The sequence below is a fragment of the Rhinolophus sinicus genome, chromosome 16 (genome assembly GCF_057876585.1).
Source record: "Rhinolophus sinicus isolate RSI-liver-muscle chromosome 16, RSI-T2T, whole genome shotgun sequence".
Classification (NCBI taxonomy): Eukaryota; Metazoa; Chordata; class Mammalia; order Chiroptera; family Rhinolophidae; genus Rhinolophus; species Rhinolophus sinicus.
This window is the reverse complement of record NC_142516.1, coordinates 184,126,080-184,147,456: the sequence shown is the minus strand read 5'-3', so window position 1 is coordinate 184,147,456 and position 21,377 is coordinate 184,126,080. Positions and strand designations below refer to the sequence as shown.

General features: G+C 39.4%; 1 protein-coding gene across 1 annotated transcript; it reads left to right on the top strand.

Moving 5' to 3' along the window:
• Nucleotides 1-960: 960 nt before the first annotated feature.
• Nucleotides 961-5,785, top strand: LOC109460173 (kelch repeat and BTB domain-containing protein 6). Its single transcript, XM_019755297.3, has one exon. The coding sequence runs from the start codon at nt 1,486-1,488 to the stop codon at nt 3,493-3,495; it is 2,010 nt and encodes a 669-aa protein (XP_019610856.3). The 5' UTR covers nt 961-1,485; the 3' UTR covers nt 3,496-5,785.
• The last annotated feature ends 15,592 nt before the right edge of the window (nt 5,786-21,377 follow it).

Below are 21,377 nucleotides of genomic sequence, written 5' to 3'. Positions count from 1 at the left end.
AACGCATTTTATAGCAGGTTCACTATTTCAGAAATTGAAAGGAAATAAAAATATTATTCAGTAGCTCAGTGGATAAGTAAACTGGTATATCCATACAATGGAATAATAATAAATATAATAATAATAAAAGAAATGGCTATCAAGCCATGAAAAGACATAGAGAATTGAAATTAATATTGCTAAGTGAAAGAAGCTATGTTAAAAGGGTACACACTGTATAATTTCAACTGTATGACATTCTGGAAAAGGTAAAACTATATAGTCAGTAAGAAAAGCACTGGTTCCCAGTGAGTGGGGAGGAGGAAACAGATTGAACACAGAGGATTTTCAGGGCAGTGAAACTATCCCGTATGATACTGTAATGGTGGATACATGATACTATATGTATTTTTTTCAGAACCCATAGAACTGTAGAACACAAAGAGTGAATGACCCCTAATATAAACTATACACTTTAACATATATCACTATGAGTTTATCACTTGTAATAACTGCATATATTAATGCAAGCTGTTCACAGGGGAAAATAAGAGGGGGTGGACTATATGGGAGTTCTTTGTAACTTTCTGCTAAATTTTCCAGTAAACCTAAAACTATTCTTAACAATAAAATCTGTTATTTTAAGAAAATCAAAACTTAAAGGCATCTCTGCAGAAACCTGCAGGGTTTAAATTTTTTTCCTACAGGCTCATGATTTTAAATGAGTGGGTACTTCATGTTTCATAAATGATAGAAGAAAAGCTAAAACTTAGTGAACCTTTAGATTATAGATACTGAGTAAGTAGTTTATCGTTTTACTAATAAACGCGTATGTATTCGGAGAATCCTGTATATCCTATGCAATTTATCTCATTTAATCGTCACCTAACGCTATGAAATACTATTGTTATTCACATTTTTTAAAACACAGGAGACAGTTCTAGTATTTATTAATTATCAAAAAAATTGATAAATACTAGAACGAGCATCTAATCTGGATTCCTAACCCAAAATTCCACCGTAATGCCAAATCGGAGAGAATTAGCTATTTCTAATTGGTCAGCTGGAACAATGAACGGCCGATAAATCTCGCGAGACTATTGAAACTACTACTCCCACCATGCAAAGCGGCTGGTGGCTATCTGCCTATGTCGGTGCATCTGGCGGCCCGGCACGCCTCGAGGCGCGAAAGGCTACCTGGGCACCGTAGTTCTCCTGGACACATAGCGGTATCGCCAGCGCTGGTGGCCGCGGCGCTCTCGGTTCTCCCGGGTCCAGAGAGGGTGAACCGAGACGGAGAAAGGGCGCGGAACTGGAAGAGGGTGAGTCGGCTCGGTGTATGCGATAAAGGGAGGTGGCACCGCGGCACAAGGTTGAATTAGGTAAATGGACTCGTGCTGCTATCTCTCCGGAGACACCGTTATCTTTGAGCCGCGAGAGCCCGGTGAGGAGCCGTAGCCTGGTCCTTACACCAGTTCTCACCTCAGCGCCGCGGCCATCTCCACCATGCAGTCTCGGGAAGACGCGCCGCGCTCTCGCCGCCTCTCCAGTCCCCGTGGTGGGAAACGGCCCAAAAGGATTCACAAGCCCACGGTTTCGGCTTTTTTCACGGGCCCTGAGGAGCTGAAGGACACGGCCCATTCTGCAGCCCTGCTGGCACAGCTCAAGTCCTTCTACGACGCGCGGCTGCTCTGTGATGTGACCATCGAGGTGGTGACGCCTGGCAGTGGGCCTGGCACGGGCCGCCTATTTTCCTGCAACCGTAACGTGCTGGCTGCCGCGTGTCCCTACTTCAAGAGCATGTTCACCGGCGGCATGTACGAGAGCCAGCAGGCAAACGTGACCATGCACGACGTGGATGCCGAGTCCTTCGAGGTGTTGGTCGAATACTGCTACACGGGTCGCGTGTCGCTAAGCGAGTCCAACGTGGAACGTCTTTACGCGGCCTCGGACATGTTACAGCTCGAGTACGTGCGGGAAGCCTGTGCCTCCTTCCTAGCCCGCCGCCTTGACCTGGCCAACTGCACCGCCATCTTCAAATTCGCTGACGCCTTCGGCCACCGAAAGCTGCGCTCACAGGCCCAGTCCTTCATAGCCCACAATTTCAAGCAGCTCAGCCGGATGGGTTCGATTCGGGAGGAGACCCTGGCAGATCTGACTTTGGCCCAGCTGCTGGCTGTCCTGCGCCTGGATAGTTTAAACATAGAGCAAGAGCAAACGGTGTGTCACGTGGCGGTGCAGTGGTTGGAAGCGGCTCCCAAGGAGCGGGGTCCCAGCGCTGCGGAAGTCTTCAAGTGTGTCCGCTGGACACACTTCACTGATGAAGATCAGGATTACCTGGAAGGGCTGCTGACCAACACCACTGTGAAGAAGTACTGTCTGGACCTCGTTGAAGGGGCCCTGCAGATGCGATATGGTGACATGTTGTACAAGTCTCTGGTGCCAAAGCCAGAGTGCAGCAGCAGCTCTGTTGTTTCTGCAGCAGAAAATCCACCCCAGAGGCTGGGTGTGTGTGCCAAGGAGATGGTGATCTTCTTTGGACATCCCAGAGATCCCTTTCTGTGCTGTGACCCATACTCGGGCAATATTTACAAAGTGCCGTCACCTTTGACCTGCCTTGCTCACACTAGGACTGTTACCACCTTAGCTGTCTGTGTCTCTCCAGACCATGACATCTATCTAGCTGCCCAGCCCAGGAAAGACCTCTGGGTGTATAAACCAGCCCAGAACAGTTGGCAGCAACTTGCAGATCGCTTGCTGTGCCGTGAGGGCATGGATGTGGCATACCTTAATGGGTACATTTACATCTTGGGTGGGCGAGACCCTATTACTGGCGTTAAATTGAAGGAAGTGGAATGCTACAGTGTTCAGAGAAACCAGTGGGCACTGGTGGCTCCACTACCCCATTCTTTTATCTCCTTTGACCTAATGGTAATTCAGAACTATCTTTATGCTCTCAACAGCAAGCGCATGTTCTGCTATGATCCTAGTCACAACATGTGGCTGAAATGTGTTTCTCTTAAGCGCCATGACTTCCAGGAAGCCTGTGTCTTCAATGACGAGATCTATTGTATCTGTGACATCCCAGTCATGAAGGTCTACAATCCCGTCCGAGCAGAATGGAGGCAGATTAATAATATTCCTTTGGTGTCAGAGACCAGCAACTATCGTATCATCACTCACGACCAAAAATTGTTGCTGATCACCTCTCGCACCCCACAGTGGAAAAAAAACCGGGTGACTGTGTATGAATATGACATTAGTGGGGACCAGTGGATTAATATAGGTACCACATTAGGCCTCTTCCAATTTGATTCTAACTTTTTTTGCCTCTCAGCTCGTGTTTATCCTTCCTGCCTTGAGCCTGGTCAGAGTTTCCTCACTGAGGAAGAAGAGATACCGAGTGAATCTAGTACTGAATGGGATTTGGGTGGATTTAGTGAGCTGGATTCTGAGTCAGGAAGTTCAAGTTCTTTATCTGATGATGATTTGTGGGTACAAGTAGCACCTCAGTGAAATACACAGGATCCGCAGGGTTTGTTGTACATAGGTTGAAACACTAAGGTGGTTTCACTGCTTTGGAAAGTATCTTAAAGAAATACCCGTTCCCTTTACTGTAGACAAACAGTTGGTTCATTTCAGGTTTGGTTTAGAAAGGTTTTTGTTTGAACTAATGTAATTTAATGTTAGAGAATTTGAGCACTCCAAAAAATAAAACTATTTAATAATTTACTGTTCTAAAAGTCTAATATTGATTTGTTCAGTATGTTTATGTTAGATTATGCTGATTTAGTTTTCTACTGTTAAATCTTACATTCTGTTTAGTGCCACAAGTACAGTAACTTGAATTTTAATTTTCATAATAGAATACTGATTGGATAGGAATTACTAGATAGGGTTTTGAAAGTATATTTTCCTTCAGAACAGTGTAGTAGATTTCCAAAACTTCAGTGGGTTTTAACAAAGTGTGTTCTAACTTAAATACAGTTCGCTAAGTTTTAGTTTAGTTTTCTCCCTTTTTGAGAAGGAAAAAAAATGCATACATGTTTAATGTGACTGAATGGTGATTTCATTTGAAATACTGTTCAGAATGGTCGTAAACTCACTGGTAATAATAATAATAATAATAATAATAAACAGGATTCTACTGTTTGAAAGGAAATTTCAGTTTTAAATTTGTAATATAAAATGTGTATTTGCAGATACTGACCAATTTTCCATCTAAAAAATATTCCATTCTAGCAGTGTCACCAGTCGTCTATAAAGGTTAAAAAACCAATCCAGTGACGTCCTTTGTAGCTTCATATTTTGTATCTATACTTGGTACATGCTTCCTTGAATCAGAGGAATGATCCTTTTTTTCACTGGACACGATTGTGTAAATTTTTATCCATTGTCTTAAAAAGTTTATGTGATTTTTAAAATATTTTGGCTGTATAGTTTTGGTGTTCATCTTAAAAGATTTTTCAGCAAGATGTGATTATTCTTTACTGTTTTGTGAGGTAATATTGGTTTTTAAAATATGTATAAGCTAAGAACAGTATTTTATTGATTAGTAGTTATTGTATCTATCAACTGTAAAATCAAGTGCCAGCAGAGAACTTTAAAACTTTTAAGTTTTAAGTGTAGAACTGTTTTGTGTAGCGTTGAGATATTGTCAGTTTTGTAAGTCACTAAATGTTATTATCATCTTAAAGGTATTTTTGTATTAAAAGTTTACAGTTAAATAACACAAGTGGATGGTGGCATTTGGGGCCAGTAGTGAAAGTATATTTCGTCTAAAATATTTCCCTAAGCAGTGCTATGGTTGTTTTATTAGGGTATTTGTATCTGCTCTGTGTTTCTCTGAACCATGCTCCAGTCTTTGTTTCTGTTCCCGTATGTAAGCGAAAGTCCAGAAATAGAGACTAAATCACATAACACTGACATTTTTAAATACGAGGAAATATAAATGCTTACCACCTGAGGGTTTACTAGATCTGGTTGTTGTTATACATATACATGATAAATGACCAGATGCTTAGAGTGTGTAAAATTTTCTATACCCTATTAGAATTAGCTTCCTGAATCTTCATTCAATGACATGCTAATTCTTCGTCTGTCTCTGTTTATTCTCTGGTGACAGAATGCTGACATTTCCTAACCCTGGCAGAGTGCTGACGAGTCTGCTCTCAGGTGGGAAACTAAATTTTTGAATGAAATACCATAGGCTAGACATAGAGAGAGGGAGACACAAAAGTTTTTTTTTAAAAAAAAGTCTTTTGATCAGTTTTTATCGGCCATTTGAAGATCCTACAAAACATTCCTGTTTAACACTTTTAGTAAAATGTTTGTCCTAGGCAGCAGTATGTGTTCATGCCTTCAATAGGTCAAACATACTTTGCGTTTCCTAGGGCTAAACTTTGTTCCATTGGACATCAGAGTTTTTATAAGCACTGTTTTTAACACAATGCTGCTTCGTCGTGTCATTTGGGGCCAAGTTTTTCTTCACCAGTAACTTATTTTGATAGCTTTTTGTTTTGTAAGGTTGCGTTAGGACAGAGCTGGTTATATCCAGGTTCGCCATCTGCAGAATTAAGGTATGCAACCAATTTATAAAAGACAAATTCTCCAATTTGTCATTTTCAACCTTTAGTTGAAGCCTAAGCGAAATGGTAGTAAATATCTTCGTTTTATAAAGAGGTTTTCTTGGGAAGAATTTTGGTTTTGTGATCTATTTGTGAATTAGGGAATAGATGTTAACCATTATTTTATAATAAGCGATTTGTATGTGATTAGTTACAAATAAAACTGGTACTAGAACCCAGACTTTTTGACTTTTTATTCAGTGTGTCTGCTGAATGTATACAACCCTTGCTTGTGCAATGCATGACACAACTAATAGTGTTGAATTCCCATCTTGGCAGGAAAGCACCTTGTCTCAGTTTTTCAATTAATCAGTATATCTTTTAGCAAATTCTCAATAGTGTTGCTTGCAGGGCTGTTATTTATAAGATTAAGAATGACCTTAACTATCTTTTGTATCTGTTCCTGTAGTCTGAAAAGCTCAAAGAACCCAAATTTTTGCGAGTTCTTTTTGGTTTAAATGGTAAGTGGCATTAGGGTTTCCAAAAGGATGAAGTAGAAATTAATTTAGCAATTAGCTTGAATGGATTAAATGGATTAAAGATTGAAATTAAGTTATAATAGCTCTTTAAATCATTTTTAGTTTAGTTGGGATTTTTTAAAAAATTGTACCTGATCTTGTTGAGAATCTGGGGAAAGCTTTTGATCAATTCCCCTAAAAAGGCAAATATTAATAATTTTATAATTTCCATGATTTATGACACTTCTGAAACTCATTCAATGCAAGGAAGAGCACTTGTGACAGTCTCTCCTTCCCATACCTGCTTAAAACCTTCAACACCTTTTTTATTATTCTAACTTTAAAGGAACATTTGTTACAGCAAATATGATAAAGCACGGAAATATTAGGCAAAATTATATATAGAAAATGTGAGTCAGTATAAACCCAAGGAGATTAATATTATTGTTTAGAACAAATGAGAGTTTCAATATCTACAAACCAATTTAATAGTGATGTAAAAAATTAATAATAATAAAAAGATACTGCTCCCAGAAGCTGCCAAACCTCAGAATAATACCATGGGGACAATAGGTTTTATGCAAATTAGGGAGAAGGACTCCTCCTTGACTCTGAGCTATTTGTCACCGGGTCTGTTTCATCCAGCTTCCGTTCCTCATACCTTTCACCTTGAGGATTCAGGGTTGTCCAAGGCACAGGGAGAGGAGGGAACAGATGGTTTGCATAACATTCCATCTATACCTGAGATATAGCTTCTCTTAAAACAACCTGCTCTGGGAAGTCCCCTCTTTCTAACGGAGTCACACTTACATTCTCACCTCCAAAGCTAAAATTAAGCTGAGCACCACTACGAGTATATCTCAGTCAGGAAGATTCTTTTGGGATAAACTATTTGTTAATTCTGGGAACACAGCTAAAAAGGACTTTATGTAAATATATTAGGCAAAGTTTCTTCCAAAACAGATAAGCTTGTGCCTTAAAGAAAGAGCCAGAACTGTCAATTGTAAGTAATACCTTAATTTAGATCATCTTAAGGAAAAATGGAATATTTTTTGTTTCCTCTCACTTTATAAATTACTTAGGATGTAAGTGTGGTTGTGTGTACAAGCACCCTATAGTTGTTTTAATAAGATAGATGTTTTTCATATAAAAGTTTAACCTGTTATGTTGGCCCTGATTCAAAAGTTATCTGAGAACAGGCTTTTCTGTTCTCACTGTGCTACCCTTAGGGTATTGTCCTGCTCCACAGGGTCCAAGCGGCTTCACCCTCATGTTCATATTCCAGTCATCGGGAAGGGGAACGGGGGAGGGGGGCATGACCCTCCCCTGTAAGGGAAGCTGTGCACATAGCTTCCAGTCATGTGACATGGGCCAGATCTGAACTATATGGCCACACCTCACTGCAAGGGTGCTTGAGAGAGGCAGTCTTTATTCTGAATCAACCTGTATCTAGTTAAAATTCAGAGGTTCCTTCTTATAAAATGGGGGAGAACAGCTATTAGGTTAGATAGCAATCTGCTATGCCGTGCATCCAGCCAGATTCTATCAGCCAAAATGGTAACACCACCCTAGGGGATGCTTCAGATGGCAAAATGTGGGCCAGGCCTCCCATCGCAGAAAGACTCGGGAAGCTCCCCAGGCTCTTGCTGCTGCTCTGTACAGAAAAGGCAGGGGGACTTCATCTTGTTTTGATTAAATAAAGCTTCATAGACTAATTGCGTCCTGGTACCCTAGATCATGAGCCGAAGTCTAGTCTTGGCATTATATCATGGATGTTCCAACTTCCTAAAAGGAAAGGAAAGAGCACTGAGAAACGGCTCTGTATAATCAATGAGTTAGTTATGTTAAATGTTGCTTCCGTTAAATAAGAGATATCGGAATTATAAAGTAATGATGAAAATTGGATATTTCTTAGGCCATTTAGCAACATTCTAGCATTTTCTGTGCCTGGATTATTTTTGCAGTGCTATGTGAGTGTAATCTACTCCTTTCCCCCACTCTGTTGAAGCCCAGACCATTAGCCGCAGTTGTCTATTCAAAACTTAGTTTCTTGATGAATTCTTGTACTGACTTCAGGTTAACCATAGTTTATTCAAAATACACATGTACTGTCACTTTTTGTGGTTGTTGAAACTTCAAAACAGCTGCCAAAGGACATTTTGAATAATTGCTTCTGTCAAGTGTGCAATATAACTTTTAGCATAATAATTTTCATTAAAAATACCCATACTTATTTTAAAAATACATGCAACACTTATTTTCATACACAACCCTAACCTCTGCCGACAAGTGAAGAGTAAGTACTACTTCAGTTAGTAGTTGTTTCTATTCCAATATCAGTAAAGACTCTATGACTCCATTCTCTGTTTCACTTCCAGTAAATCTCTTACAAACTTAAATACAACATTTTTCATTTATGCTGTACAGACACTGTTTCTTCCGTATCACGGTCCCATCACTTTCTTTCCTGTGTGGCCTTCTGACATGCTGGAATTATTCAGTTTATTGATTTGTTTACTTGTTATTTTCTGTCTCTTGCACTAGGATGTACACTCCATCATGGAGGGACCACATCTTTCTTTTCCAGAGCTCCTAATATAGTGCCAGGCAAGTTGGGGGAATATTCATTGAAGAGAGAAATAAATGTATTTGGTGCTTGTTTGCATTTATATGAGAAATACTTTTATTTAGAGCTCTCATCTTTTTTGTCAATTTTCTAGCTTTGAGGGAGAGCTATTATTAAACTCTTTTGCCTGGTTGTCATAGCAACTCTCTGGCCTCCAGAATGACAGGTTATTTCTAATGGGCATATTCTACCAGACTACCAAACATTCAGTGTTTTCCATTATGGGATAATGATGCTATTATAAAGCACATTTCTCACAGTATGTATTTCTCTGTCTTGTCTAAATATGGCGGAGATTAGGAAGTAAATATGTTCAAACCACTGCAAGCTCCAGGACACAAAGCAGCATGACACACATCTCTGTTCCCAACCCTTTCATGTTCCTTCAAGTCCTCCACCTTTTCATAAGCACCTGTGAATTCAGTTGGGTTTTCTGTCCAAGTTGTTAAGGAAGATTTGAAAGTTAATTGCTACAAAACAAACTCTAAAGGGCTCAGTTACAGCTAAACTACTTTGTCGTTTTCTTCTCCTTGCTCATTCCCTAAATTTCATGTTAAATTAGCAAATATAATAATGTTACAAAAATTGAGGTTTGCTCTGAAAAGTTCCAAAATCAGCTACTTCCCACCCCCATTCCTTCTGCTCTCATTTCAGTGGCAGGAACTGAGAAGGGTTTTATTAAACTGGATTAGTCATCAAAGAAAACTCATTCTTATCAGTTCAATAAAACAGGATGTATGTGGGCCATTCAATCAGCCGTGAATGTAGTTTTAAAAAGGTAGAGTCTATTTTCTAATGGCGGCTACCTTAAGGGGATTGTAAATGTTTGTCACGCTGTACTTTCTCTTCTGTAAGTTTTGGTCACGTGCTAGGTAGAGTCGAAGTCCATACAGGTGAGTCCAACCACAGTTCCAAGGTAGATCATACTTCCTCTGTGCAGGTCTAATGCTTTTCTCATACAGTTGTAATGTCCGTTAGTAAACAGTTCCATAACTTTATCTAAAAGAAATTATATTGCAGCTAGCTTACCTCCTGGACTTTGACCAGTAAACACATCAATACACTCAACCATCTTAAATAATATCCAACGGGAACATTGCCAGGAGTACAAAGAGCAATATAATACCATATAGTGTGTAGTGTCAAGTACAAATACCATATAGTGTGTAGTGTCAAGATTGCGGATTTTGGTACCTGAATCTTTGGGGTATTTTGCATATTTGTAAAAACTTCATTTTAGCCTTCTAGAAATCTCTATGCATTTTTTTTCTTTTAAATAAGCACTGAATGTTATACACCATTAGGTCAGATGTCAAACCTTTGAGATAGCTAAACCTAGATATCTGCCTACTGTTAAAACTTGAAAAGAACCGAATGGGAGAGAATGTTTTGCCAGGGAGAGGATCAGACGTCCCAGGAACACAGCTCTTGCAACAATTGCTTGACGACGTCCCTGCATCACACATCTAGTTCTCTTTGTTAAAAATGTGTATATTCAATTATTACTACACTTTGCTATGGTTGGGTTTGGGTCTGGAATCAAGACTCAAATAAACAAAAGGCGTAATATTGACATATTAACTTACAATTAAAAAATGTAACTTTGTAATCAAGAGGGAACCCCCAGCTCCCAGTCTCTCCCTGGAGTGTGAAGAGTTTAGACAATGAATATGAAGTCTGACAATTAAGTTCGGGAACTCATCCTAGAAAAAGTGCTACACACCTCATTGCTGAATATCACTATGGTCACCTTTGAAGTCCTCCCCTTGGGAAGCTATGCACCGATGCCAGAGCCTAGTCCACCTTTCAAAGCAATTTTGGAACTCTTTTTCTGGGTTGGCCATCAGAGCTGTTGTCGTATTACCCTTGATGTCCTGAATGTCATCCAAATGTCCTTTCAATATTTCCTTTATCTTCAAGTAAAGAAAGAAGTCATTGGGGGCCAGATCAGGTGAGTAGGGAGGGTATTTCAATACAATCATTTGTTTACTGGCTAAAAACTCCCTCACAGACAGTGCCGTGTGAGCTGGTGCACTGTCGTGATGCAAGAGCCATGAGTTGTTGGCAAAAAGTACAGGTCGTCTAACTTTGTCACACAGAATTTTCAGCACTTCCAGCTAGTAAACTTGCTTAACTGTTTGTCCAGTTGGTACAAATTCATAATGAATAATCTCTCTGATATCACAAAAGGTTAGCAACATCGTTGCAACAAGTTCACGAACCTAATTGTCAGTCCTTGTCCAGTGCCCCAAATTTTAAGACTGACATCCAAAGGCCTGGCTCCCAGATGACAGAGCTCGGAGAGCCAATCAGCCTCGTCATTTACAAGTACCCCAGGGCTACGCAAACAAAGAAGCAAATTCAAACGAGCACTCAAACACTTCCTGAGACTCTTGCCCTCCAGGCTCGGCACTGAGGGAACAGGCAAAGCACCCACCCTCCAGTTTCTCAATGAAAGGGATTTTACTGCATACTTTCCCAACTGCTGTCCAAAGTTCGGGCTTCTTTCTAATCAGCCTGTATCTGGGTGCTGACTGGACAGGAGCCTGAAGGAACCACTGGGCACTTCCCCTGTATTCTCCCTCCAGCTCACCCAACAATAAAACCAAGTTTCCCTGGAAGAAGCTTGTTCACACATGTAGCACCCCAACTTTTATGACTGAGACATGAGAGACTGGCTCCCAAATCACCCAGCCCTGACAGCTGACAGGGTTCAGCATTTGCAAGTCCTCTGGGGTCCCATGAAATTAAGAGGCAGTTTTGTACAGAAGTGTGAGCACATCCTATGTCTGTCCCGGTGGGCTCAACACAGAGAAAACAGGTAAAAATGCTAGGCTCTCAGTTTCTCCCTGGAAGATGTTTTACTGCATACCTTTCCAGCTGCTGCCCAAGGGTTAGGCTTGTGTTTAGCCTGTACGTGGGAGGGAGCAAGGCACATGATTAGTAGTCATGTGAGGGCCAGCATGGCCTTGTGGGAACTTCCTTTGCCTTTTCCCCCAGCCATAAAACCAAGTCTCTAGCTGTTCTGGGAAAGAGTTTGTCCACACATCTAGGGTCCCACTTTCTTTGGCTGCAAGCTGAGAGACTGGCTCCTAATTCATCTAGCTCTGGGAGCTGACAGGTCTTAGCATTTGTGAGTCCCCGGGGACCCCACAGAACAAAGAGGTATTTCTATACGGGTGAGCAAGTAGGAAAAATGCCCAGCTCCTGATTTCTCTCTGATAGGGGCTAGATTGCATATCTAACATCCTGACTTTCCTTGTTGCTGCCTGAAGGTCAGGCTTACAATTAGCTTTGGGAACCTGAACAGGTGTGTGAGCATTTTCCATGCCATTAGGCCACTAAAGAGTCTTGGCACACCCTAATCTTCTAGGAACCAGGAAGAACAAAAATGATTTGGACAAGCTCAAAGGATTGAGAGGCAGCCAGGAACCTGGGCCGTGCTATTGGCGAGATTCATCTTCTGCCCAAGGCTACTCCTTCAAGACTGAGAGAAGTGGTTGTTTTATTGATGCACGGAAACCAACACAGAGTCAAGGAAAATGAAGAAACAGAGAAAGTGTTCCAAATGAAAGAACATGGTAAGAATCCCAGAAAAAAGATCTTAATGAAATAAATGATTTACCTGATAAAGTGTTCAAAATTATGGTCATAAAGATGCTCATAAGGACAGGAGAACAATGCATGAACAAAGTGAGAATTTGAACAAAAAAAAAATGTAAGAAAGTAACAGTCACATCACAGAGCTAACAAATACAAAAACGATCTGAAAATGTAATAGAAGGATTCAACAGCAGGCTAGATTCAGCAGAAAAAAGGTTCAGCAAACTCAGCAATAGGTCTGTGAACTTCATCCAATCAGAGGATCAAAAAGAAGAAAGGAAGATAAAAGAGTTAAGGTAGCTTAAGTTACCAGACACCATCAACGGGATAAGATATGCATTATGAGTGTCCCAGAAGGAGAAGAGAGAGAGAAAAAGTGGCAGACATGTTCTTCCACGAAATAATGGCTGAAAACTTCCCAAACCTGAGAAAAGATACAGACATCCAGATTCAGGAAGCCCATATAATACACTAAGATGGATCCAAAGAGACCCACACTGAGACATATTATAATTGACAAAAGTTTAAAGAGAATTTTGAAAGCGGTGAAAGAAAGAAGATTTGTTACGTTCAAGGGAACTCCTCCTATAAGGCCATCACTGAATTTTTCAGCAGAAACCTTGTTGGCCAGAAGTGAATGAGATGATATATTCGATGTTGAAAGAAAAAAATTGGGGGATGCCGAATGGCTCAGTTGGTTAGAGTGCGAGCTCTGAACAACAGGGTTGCTGGGTCAATTCCCTCATGGGATGGTGAGCTGCGCCCCCTGCAACTAAAGATTGAAACCGGCAACTGGACTTGGAGCTGAACTGCGCCCTCCACAACTAGATTGAAGAACAACAACTTGGAGCTGATGGGCCCTGGAGAAACACACTGTTCCTCAATAAAATTTTTTAAAAAAACAAATCTTAAAAAAAAAAGTTTAAAAAAAAAAAACGAAATGAAAAGGAAAAAAACACACAAAACTGCCAACCAAAAATACATTACCTGGCAAAGTTGTCCTTCAGAATTGAAAGAGATAAAGATTTCCCCAAACAAAACTAAAGCTCTCATCACCACTAGACCAGCCTTGCACGAAATGCTAAAGGGAGGTCTTCAATGAAAGGGATGCTAATTAATAACGTGAAAACATATGAAAGAAAGTATAAAACTCATTGGTAAGGTTAAATACATAGTTAAATTCAGAATAAAATTGTAATGGTGATGTGTTAGTATTTATAATTCTATTATAAAGATTAAAAGTCTGTGGATGAAAAAAGGGGTTCTAATGGAGAGTAATGTCAAAGGGTGATCTGATCATAAATTCCTAACTGGGCAAGTCATGGTGGGTAGTCATGCCTCAGGCATATAACTTCTTTAGTTGAGGATTTATCATTGCATTAGCAAGCCCTGCCCATTGTTTCTGTGCATTTAGGTTAACTACCCTCAAGAAAGCACACAATATCATTAACTATCCTGTAATCCAATCCCTGCCTTGTTTTCTCCCACCTCCATGTAATCTTCCTTATGTTTCCTCCTTAATTTCCAATGCGTAAAAGAAGCTGCAAAACTGTTATTCTATGGAGGATTTGAGATCTTGCTCCTTAGCACATGTCATCAGTTTGGCTCCCATGAAAATGATCCACAGGTTTGGATATCTTTTACATTGACAGTATGGTACTGGCATAAGAAGAGATATATAGACCAATGGAATAGAATTGAGAGTCCAGAAATAGACCTATAGATATATTGTCAGTTGATTTTGACAAGGGTGCCAGTCTGTTCAATGATGAAAGAAAAGTCTCTTCAACTGATGGTGCTGAAAGAAATGGATTTTCACACGCAACAGAATGACACTGGACATCAGTTTTTTAAATGGACAATAGATTTGAATAGACATTTCTGTAAAACACACAAATGGCCAACAAGCACGTGAAGAGATGGCCCAATATCGTTAGTCATTAGAGAAATGCAAAGAAAACCACATAAGGTACTACTTCATATCCACTAGGATGGCGATGATGATGATGATGACAGTAACAAAAGGAAAGTGAGTTGGTGTAAATTGGAACCCTTATCTATTGTTGGTGAGAATGTAAAATGGTGCAGCCACTGTGGAAAACAGTTTGGCAATTCCTCTAAAAGCTAAACATGAAATTATTATATAACCAGCAATTCCACTCCTAGGTATATACCCAAAAGAACTGAAATAGGGACTCAAATAGTTGTTCACCAACGTCCATGGCAGGATTAGTCCCAATAGCCAAAAGGTTGGAACAACCCATTGTTCATCAACAGATGAATGACTAAAGAAAATGTGGTACGTACACACAATGGAACACTTTTCACTTATAAAAAATGAAGTACTGACACGTGCTACAACATGAGTGAACCTTGTAAACATCATGCTAAGTGACATAAGCCAGACACAAAAGGACAGATATTGTAAGATTCCACTTATATGAATAGGCAAGTTCATTGAGACTGAAAGTAGGTTAGAGAATACAGAGTGTTGCGGGTATGGGAGAAATGGAAGCTATTCCTTAATGGGTACAGTGTGTCTGTTTGGCGTAAAATGTTTTAGAAATAGTTAGTGGTGATGTTTGTACAGCATTGTGCATGTAGTTAATTCCATTGAATTGTACACTTAAACTGGTTAAAATGGTCAATTTTATGGGATTTATATTTTACCACAATAAAAATAAATTATTAAAACATAACTTCTAAATGGAGGTTTTTTTGTTTTTCTTAGTCACAGGTGAAATAAAACAGCTTCTTAGAATCAGTAATACAGCGACATTTGAAAATTTTAGTTTTAACCTCAGTAAGTAAAACAACAGTTACTGTAAAAGTGGACATGCTATGAATCCTGAAGCATAGTCTGTTACAAATGCAGTGTATAAAATAATGATTGTGTAATCTTGTATGTGAACCCGGAGTCTCTACGGTGTAGGAATCAAATAACTCTGTTGGCTTTCCTACTACTTCTCTGACTTTGCTCCATTTCCACCATCTTTGCAGTCTTCTAGTCCTCTGCTCTTCCCTGAAATCTTTCTGGTCCTCTAGCTCCTGTTTTGGCCATCTTCTCTTTTCCCATGTTCTCCCTGCACCATTGCATCTAATCCTGGTATGATGTGAAGGACTCCGAAATCTGGAACCCTGGTCCATCTTTCTCCTTCTGTGCTTCAGACCATACATCCAGTTATCTTGTTAAATTGATATACCTCACATTAAACACCTCCCAAACCAAACTCTATCTTGACCCATTCTCACTCCAGTCAAGCTGCTTCTCTTTCCATGTTCTGTTCTGTAGTTCCACGGATTGCTCACTGTCCACTCGATTACCGAACGAGCAGCTCAGACATCATATTCCCCTCACTGTCCACACCCATTCAATCACTAAATCCTACTGAGTCAGCTCCCCAAATACAGTTATAAACTACCCGCTTCCCTCTATCCCTCCTGCCATCAGTGTAGCCCATTTATGTGCTGGCTTGGACTTCTGTGACAACCTTCCAACTGGTTCCTTCTCTGATTCAGGATGTATTACCTTGGGGTTCACAGACCCCAAAGTATCTGTGGACAGAATTCATGAACTTTGTTGGGAAAAAAATTTTGTCTTTATTTTCAATAACCTGTGCCTAAAACTTCGTATTTCCTTTTTATGAATATAATTTACATATAAATGTAAGCAATGACTATCAATGGAAATTATAAGTATTTTCATATCACATTATTGCAAATATCTAAAAATATCATTTATGTTTATGACTTCTTTGAAATATGGTAGTTATTAATAGCACCCACTGCTAGATCTTTTTAAGTGTGCAGAAGAACGTATAGTACTATCTTTAAAATATTTTGATTACTGTATTTTAAAACAATTGGTTTTGGGGGTGGCTGGTTAGTTCAGTTGGTTAGAGCGTGGTGTGAATAACACCAAGGTTGCCGGTACGATCCCCACACGAGCCACTGTGAGCTGCACCCTCCTTAAAAAATAAAATTAAATTAATAAAAATAAAAATTATCCAAAAAAAGAAAAAAAAACAGAAATGTATTTTTTTTTAATTGGTTTTGTATTGAAGGAAGATCCAACCCTGATGCCCCAACAGCTGGGCCTGCTGAAACTGAGGAAGGAACAGCCTCATCCCTGGGGACTGTGCCCTGTGGGCTCATAGAGGGAATGGCAGCCTCACCCGTCTCTGAATCAGTCACCTTTGGAGTCATTTTGCCTTTTTCTTATTTATTTATTATTTATTATTTAGTTATATTATTAGTTTCAGGTGTACAAAATAACGTAATAGTTAGACATTTCTACCCCTCACACAGTGACAACCCCTCTCCCCCCATCTACTACCCCTCTGACATCGCACACAGCCATTACATTTCCACTGTCTCTATTCCTTATGCTGTACTCCACATCCTGTGTCTATATATATATATTAAATTATAGTTGACATTCATTATCATTCAGCTTCAGCTTCAGGTGGACAGTGCAGTGATCAGGCACCTACACCGTCCATGAAGTGGTCTCCCTAATAAGACAAGTGTCCATCAGACACCCTACAAAATCTTTACAACATTGATTATATTCCCCAAACTGTCTTTCATATCCCCGTGACAATCTTGTGGTTACCCATTGTGCTTTCTAATCTCACCTTCTCCCTCATACCCCCTCCCTCTCCCGTCTAGCACCCCTCAGTTTTTCCTCTTTGTCTCTGAGACTGTTTCTGATTAGTTTGTTCATTTATTCTATTCTTCAGATTCCACATATAAGTGAGATCATATGGTATTTGTCTTTCTCCATCTGACTTATTTCACTTAGCATAGTGTTCTCTAAGTCCATCCATATTGTTGCAAATGGTTAGATTTCATTCTTTTTTATAGCTGAGTAATACTCCATTGTATAAATGTACCGCAGTTTCTTAATCCAGTCGTCTACCGATGGGCATTTCAGTTGTTTCCATATATTGGCTATTGTGTATAGTGCTGCAGAAACATAGGGGTGCATAAAATTTTTTGAATTAGTGTTTTGGATTTCTCTGGATAGATACCTAGGAGTGGAATTACTGGGTCATAAGGTAGTTCCATTTCCAGTTTTGTGAGATTCCTCCATACTGATTTCCAGAGTGGCTGCACCAATCTGCATTCCCACCAACAGTGCACCAGGGATCCCTTTTCTCCACATCCTCGCCAGCACTTGCTGTTTGTTGATTTATTGATGATAGTCATTCTGACTGGGGTGAGGTGGTATCTCATTGTGCTTTTTATTTGCATTTCTCTAATGATTAGTGAGGTTGAGCATTTTTTCATATGTCTATTGGACATCTGTATGTCCTCTTTAGAAAAATGTCTCTTCATATCCTCTGCCCATTTTTCAATTGGGTTGTTTGTTTTTTTGGTGTTGAATTGAGTGAGTTTTTAAATAAATTTTGGATATTAACCGCTTATCAGAGGTATCGTTGACAAATATCTTCTCCCATTCAGTAGGATGCCTTTTTGTTTTATTGATGGTTTCCTTTGCTGTGAAAAAACTTTTTAGTTTGACGTAATCCCATATGTTTATTTTTTTTCTTACTTCCCTTGCCCAAGTGGATGTATCAGTAAAAATATTACTAAGGGTAATGTCTGCAAACTTTCTTCCTAGATTTTCTTCTAGGAGTTTTATGGTTTCAGATCTTATATTTAAATCTTTAATCCATTTTGAATTTATTCTTGTATATGATGTAAGGAGGTAGTCCAGCTTCATTTTTTTTTTTTTTTTTTTTGCATGTGTCTGTCCAGGTTTTCCAGCACTATTTATTGAATAGACTGTCTTTACCCCAATGTAAATTCTTGCTTCGATTGTCGTAGATTAAATGACCATATCGGCATGGATTTATTTCTGGGCTCTCTGTTCTGTTCCATTGATCTATGTATTTTTATGCCAGTACCATGCTGTTTTGATTACTATAGCCTTGTAGTATGATTTGTTGTCAGGTATCGTGATACCTCCCATTTTGTTCTTATTTCTCAAGATAGTGGTGGCTATCCAAGATCTTTTATGGTTCCATATAAATTTTAGGATTATATGTTCTATTTCTGTGAAAATGTCCTTGGTAGTTTGATAGGAATTGCGTTGAATCTGTATGTTGCCATTCTGCCTTTTTCTTGAAGGATAAGGCATGTTCACAGCCAGAAGCTAGGCTGTTAACAGTCCCTTCTTATAGAATCCCAGAAGTCCTTCCTTCGTTTTCTCACATATTTATTCCCTTTAGCCCAAGCTCTCAGTGTTTCTCATGCTATCACCTTATCTCTATTCCTGGCTTCTGCTGGAATGGCTGATTAGATCCACATGTCACATCCACAATCTCTTTATTAAGTGATTGTCCAGCTATATCCTTTGAACATGCTTTCTCTCTCTTTTTCTTTTTTTGCATGACAACAGGCTGAGAATTTTCCAAATCTTCAAATTCTGGCTCCTTTTTGCTTAACATTTCCTTCTTCAATTTATATCTCTGCTTTCACATAAGCAACAGGGAGACACTAAGACACACTTTGAATGCTACTTAAAAGTGCTGGTGCTGAGGCCTGAGATGGAAATAAGGAACGTGTTATTAGACACTGGAGGAAAGATGATTCTTGTTATAAAGTGGCGAGGCATTTAGCTGAATTCTGTTCTGGTGTTTTGTGGAAGGTAGAATTTTTGAGTGATGACTTTGGATATTTAGCCAACGTGATTCTTTTTGGAGTACCAAGTTGTAATAGACCTTGAAATTGCAGGCACAATTTTTAATGAAAAAAAAAAAAAGAAAAAACAGATTTTTATGTATATTAAGATACTCAAAGATAATAAAACTTCACTTCTCAAAGCAAAATATTCATGCATTTTTCAGTCTATTCTTGATCGCTCCCTCGCTGGATTTGAAGGTCATTTTCTTTTGGACTCATACTGTGTGTTTTGATGCTTCACCAAGATCTTTGCATCACTCTCATCCAATACCTGGACCAATGCAAGAGTTTATGCATTTAGATTTACATGTTCCTTTTGTGCTCCAGGTTGGATTACGGTACCCTTTTCATTGTCATACTTCCTCCCAATCTGCTTTTGAAAATGAGTTTTCTTAGTTTATGGATCATACTATAGATATAATTGTGCATAATTGGTCACATTGTAACCAATACCCCACTCTGGTAAGGTATATACATAATGGTGGAGGGTTTGCATGTGTGGGAACAGGGGGTTTATAGGAATTCTCTGTACCTTCTCTTCAATTTCCTGTGAACCTAAAATTGCTCTAAAAACTATCCCCGTTTCACAGGTAAGAAAATGGAGGTACAGAGATTAAATAACTTTCCTAAGTCTCACTAAGGTCTACTAGGGACAAAATAGGGGTTGGCAATGAGTCAGTCTGGTATTACTGTGTTTCCCTGAATATAAGACCAACCCTGAAAATAAGCCCCAGTTAAGATCGTCAGCCAGATGGATGCATTTAGTATGTTATGGCAATGTTCCAGAAGATGACACGACTGTATTTAAATATATGTAGATTGTTGTACATGAAAAAATAAGACAGCCCCTGAAAATACACCCTAATGCGTCTTTTGAAGCAAAAATTAATATAAAACCCGGTCTTATTCTTGGGGGACATGGTAGCATCTTTGTCTTCAAGCAGTGCACTTTCTTCCTTTTCTGAGTCTTGCTTCTTTTACCTAACAATGTATCTTGCAGATCAATCCATAAAAGCCCATATAGAGCTCCGTTTATTTAACCAGTTTTGTACTGATAGGACTTAAGGTTGCTTGTAATGTCTGAGTTTGGAGTACTGCTACCTTAGTCTTACACAGTACTTCTCACGAGTACCTACACGATACTTTTGTAAGTGGAATTGCCAGGGTTAACACGTATTGAAATTTCAAATTTTGATATTTTGAAAAATTGCTCTCTGTAGAGGTCGTATCAATTTATACTGTTCTATCAACATACCTGTTGAATATGGCATAGTAAAGTAGGTGTGGCCACTAGCAGAGATAAGAATGAGGTTTGCTAAGAGGAAATTTTTTCTCCTCACAGGTCTGAGAGGGGAGGTCAGTGCAGGCCACAGGACCACAGGAGAAACACCAGGTTCTGACAGAAGACAGGAATGAAGGGTAAGTCAAAGCTAAAGTCTTTCCTGGAGTTTCCGCAGGGCAGGCAATGCAGGGCAAACAGTTTGGAATTGGCTAGTTTGAATAATTCTGGAGGGCTCTGGGCTATAGGAGTGGTCTCTGTAGTTGCCTGGTATCTGGCCTTGGACGACTTAGCGCGGAGGAAACACTGGCTTGGTGTGAGTTAGATATGGGGGGTGGTTGGGGCCATGAACTTGGGATTGGTTGGTTTGTATATGAAAGTTGTGCTCTGGGCAAGCCCTTTGCTATCTCTAAGACAGGGATAGCCCTGGAAGGGGCAGTCTCTCTCTGGGCAGCAAGATTTTTATGTCAAAACATCATAAAAAGATTAATGCATATACTTTAACTAGCAGTGTATAAGATCACCTGTTCTCCCACATCTTCATAAACAAATGATTTGATCTTTGATAATGATTGGTGAAAAATGACTTCCAGTTGTAGTTCTGAGTTATCGGTATTTCCCTTTTTTAGCTCATTTTTTTCTTCTGATTATTTTTCTTATTCACCAAATAAATATTAAGCATTTATGATGTGCCATGTACTTATGATGTGTGAACAAATAAGACAAAGCTTTTGCCCTCAGGGAGCTTACATTTCAAGAAACTTGTAGGGCTCATAGGGCGAAAACTACAAAACTTTAGAGACATAAAAGAACTGACTACATGAAAAAACAATGTTGACAGATGAGAAGATGGAGTTACCAACTCAGTAGGTAGGGTACGAAATAAGAGTTTTTGTGGGGGAAGGCAGAAGTGGCAACTTCACAAAATGTGACTTGAAATAATGACTGGATGTGAACATTTAAAACAGAAAGGTAATATATCTGCTTTACCAGATGTTAAAATATGCTACAAAAACACAATAATGAAGTGTGGTGCTGGCACAGTAACAAGACAATCAGAAACAAACTCTATATAGGATATGCCCGTATGTGAACAAATACCATAGTAATGATGC

Bases quoted from the DNA above. Each gene is read 5' to 3' on its own strand.
- LOC109460173 (XM_019755297.3), top strand. From the start codon at position 1,486: ATGCAGTCTCGGGAAGACGCGCCGCGCTCTCGCCGCCTCTCCAGTCCC.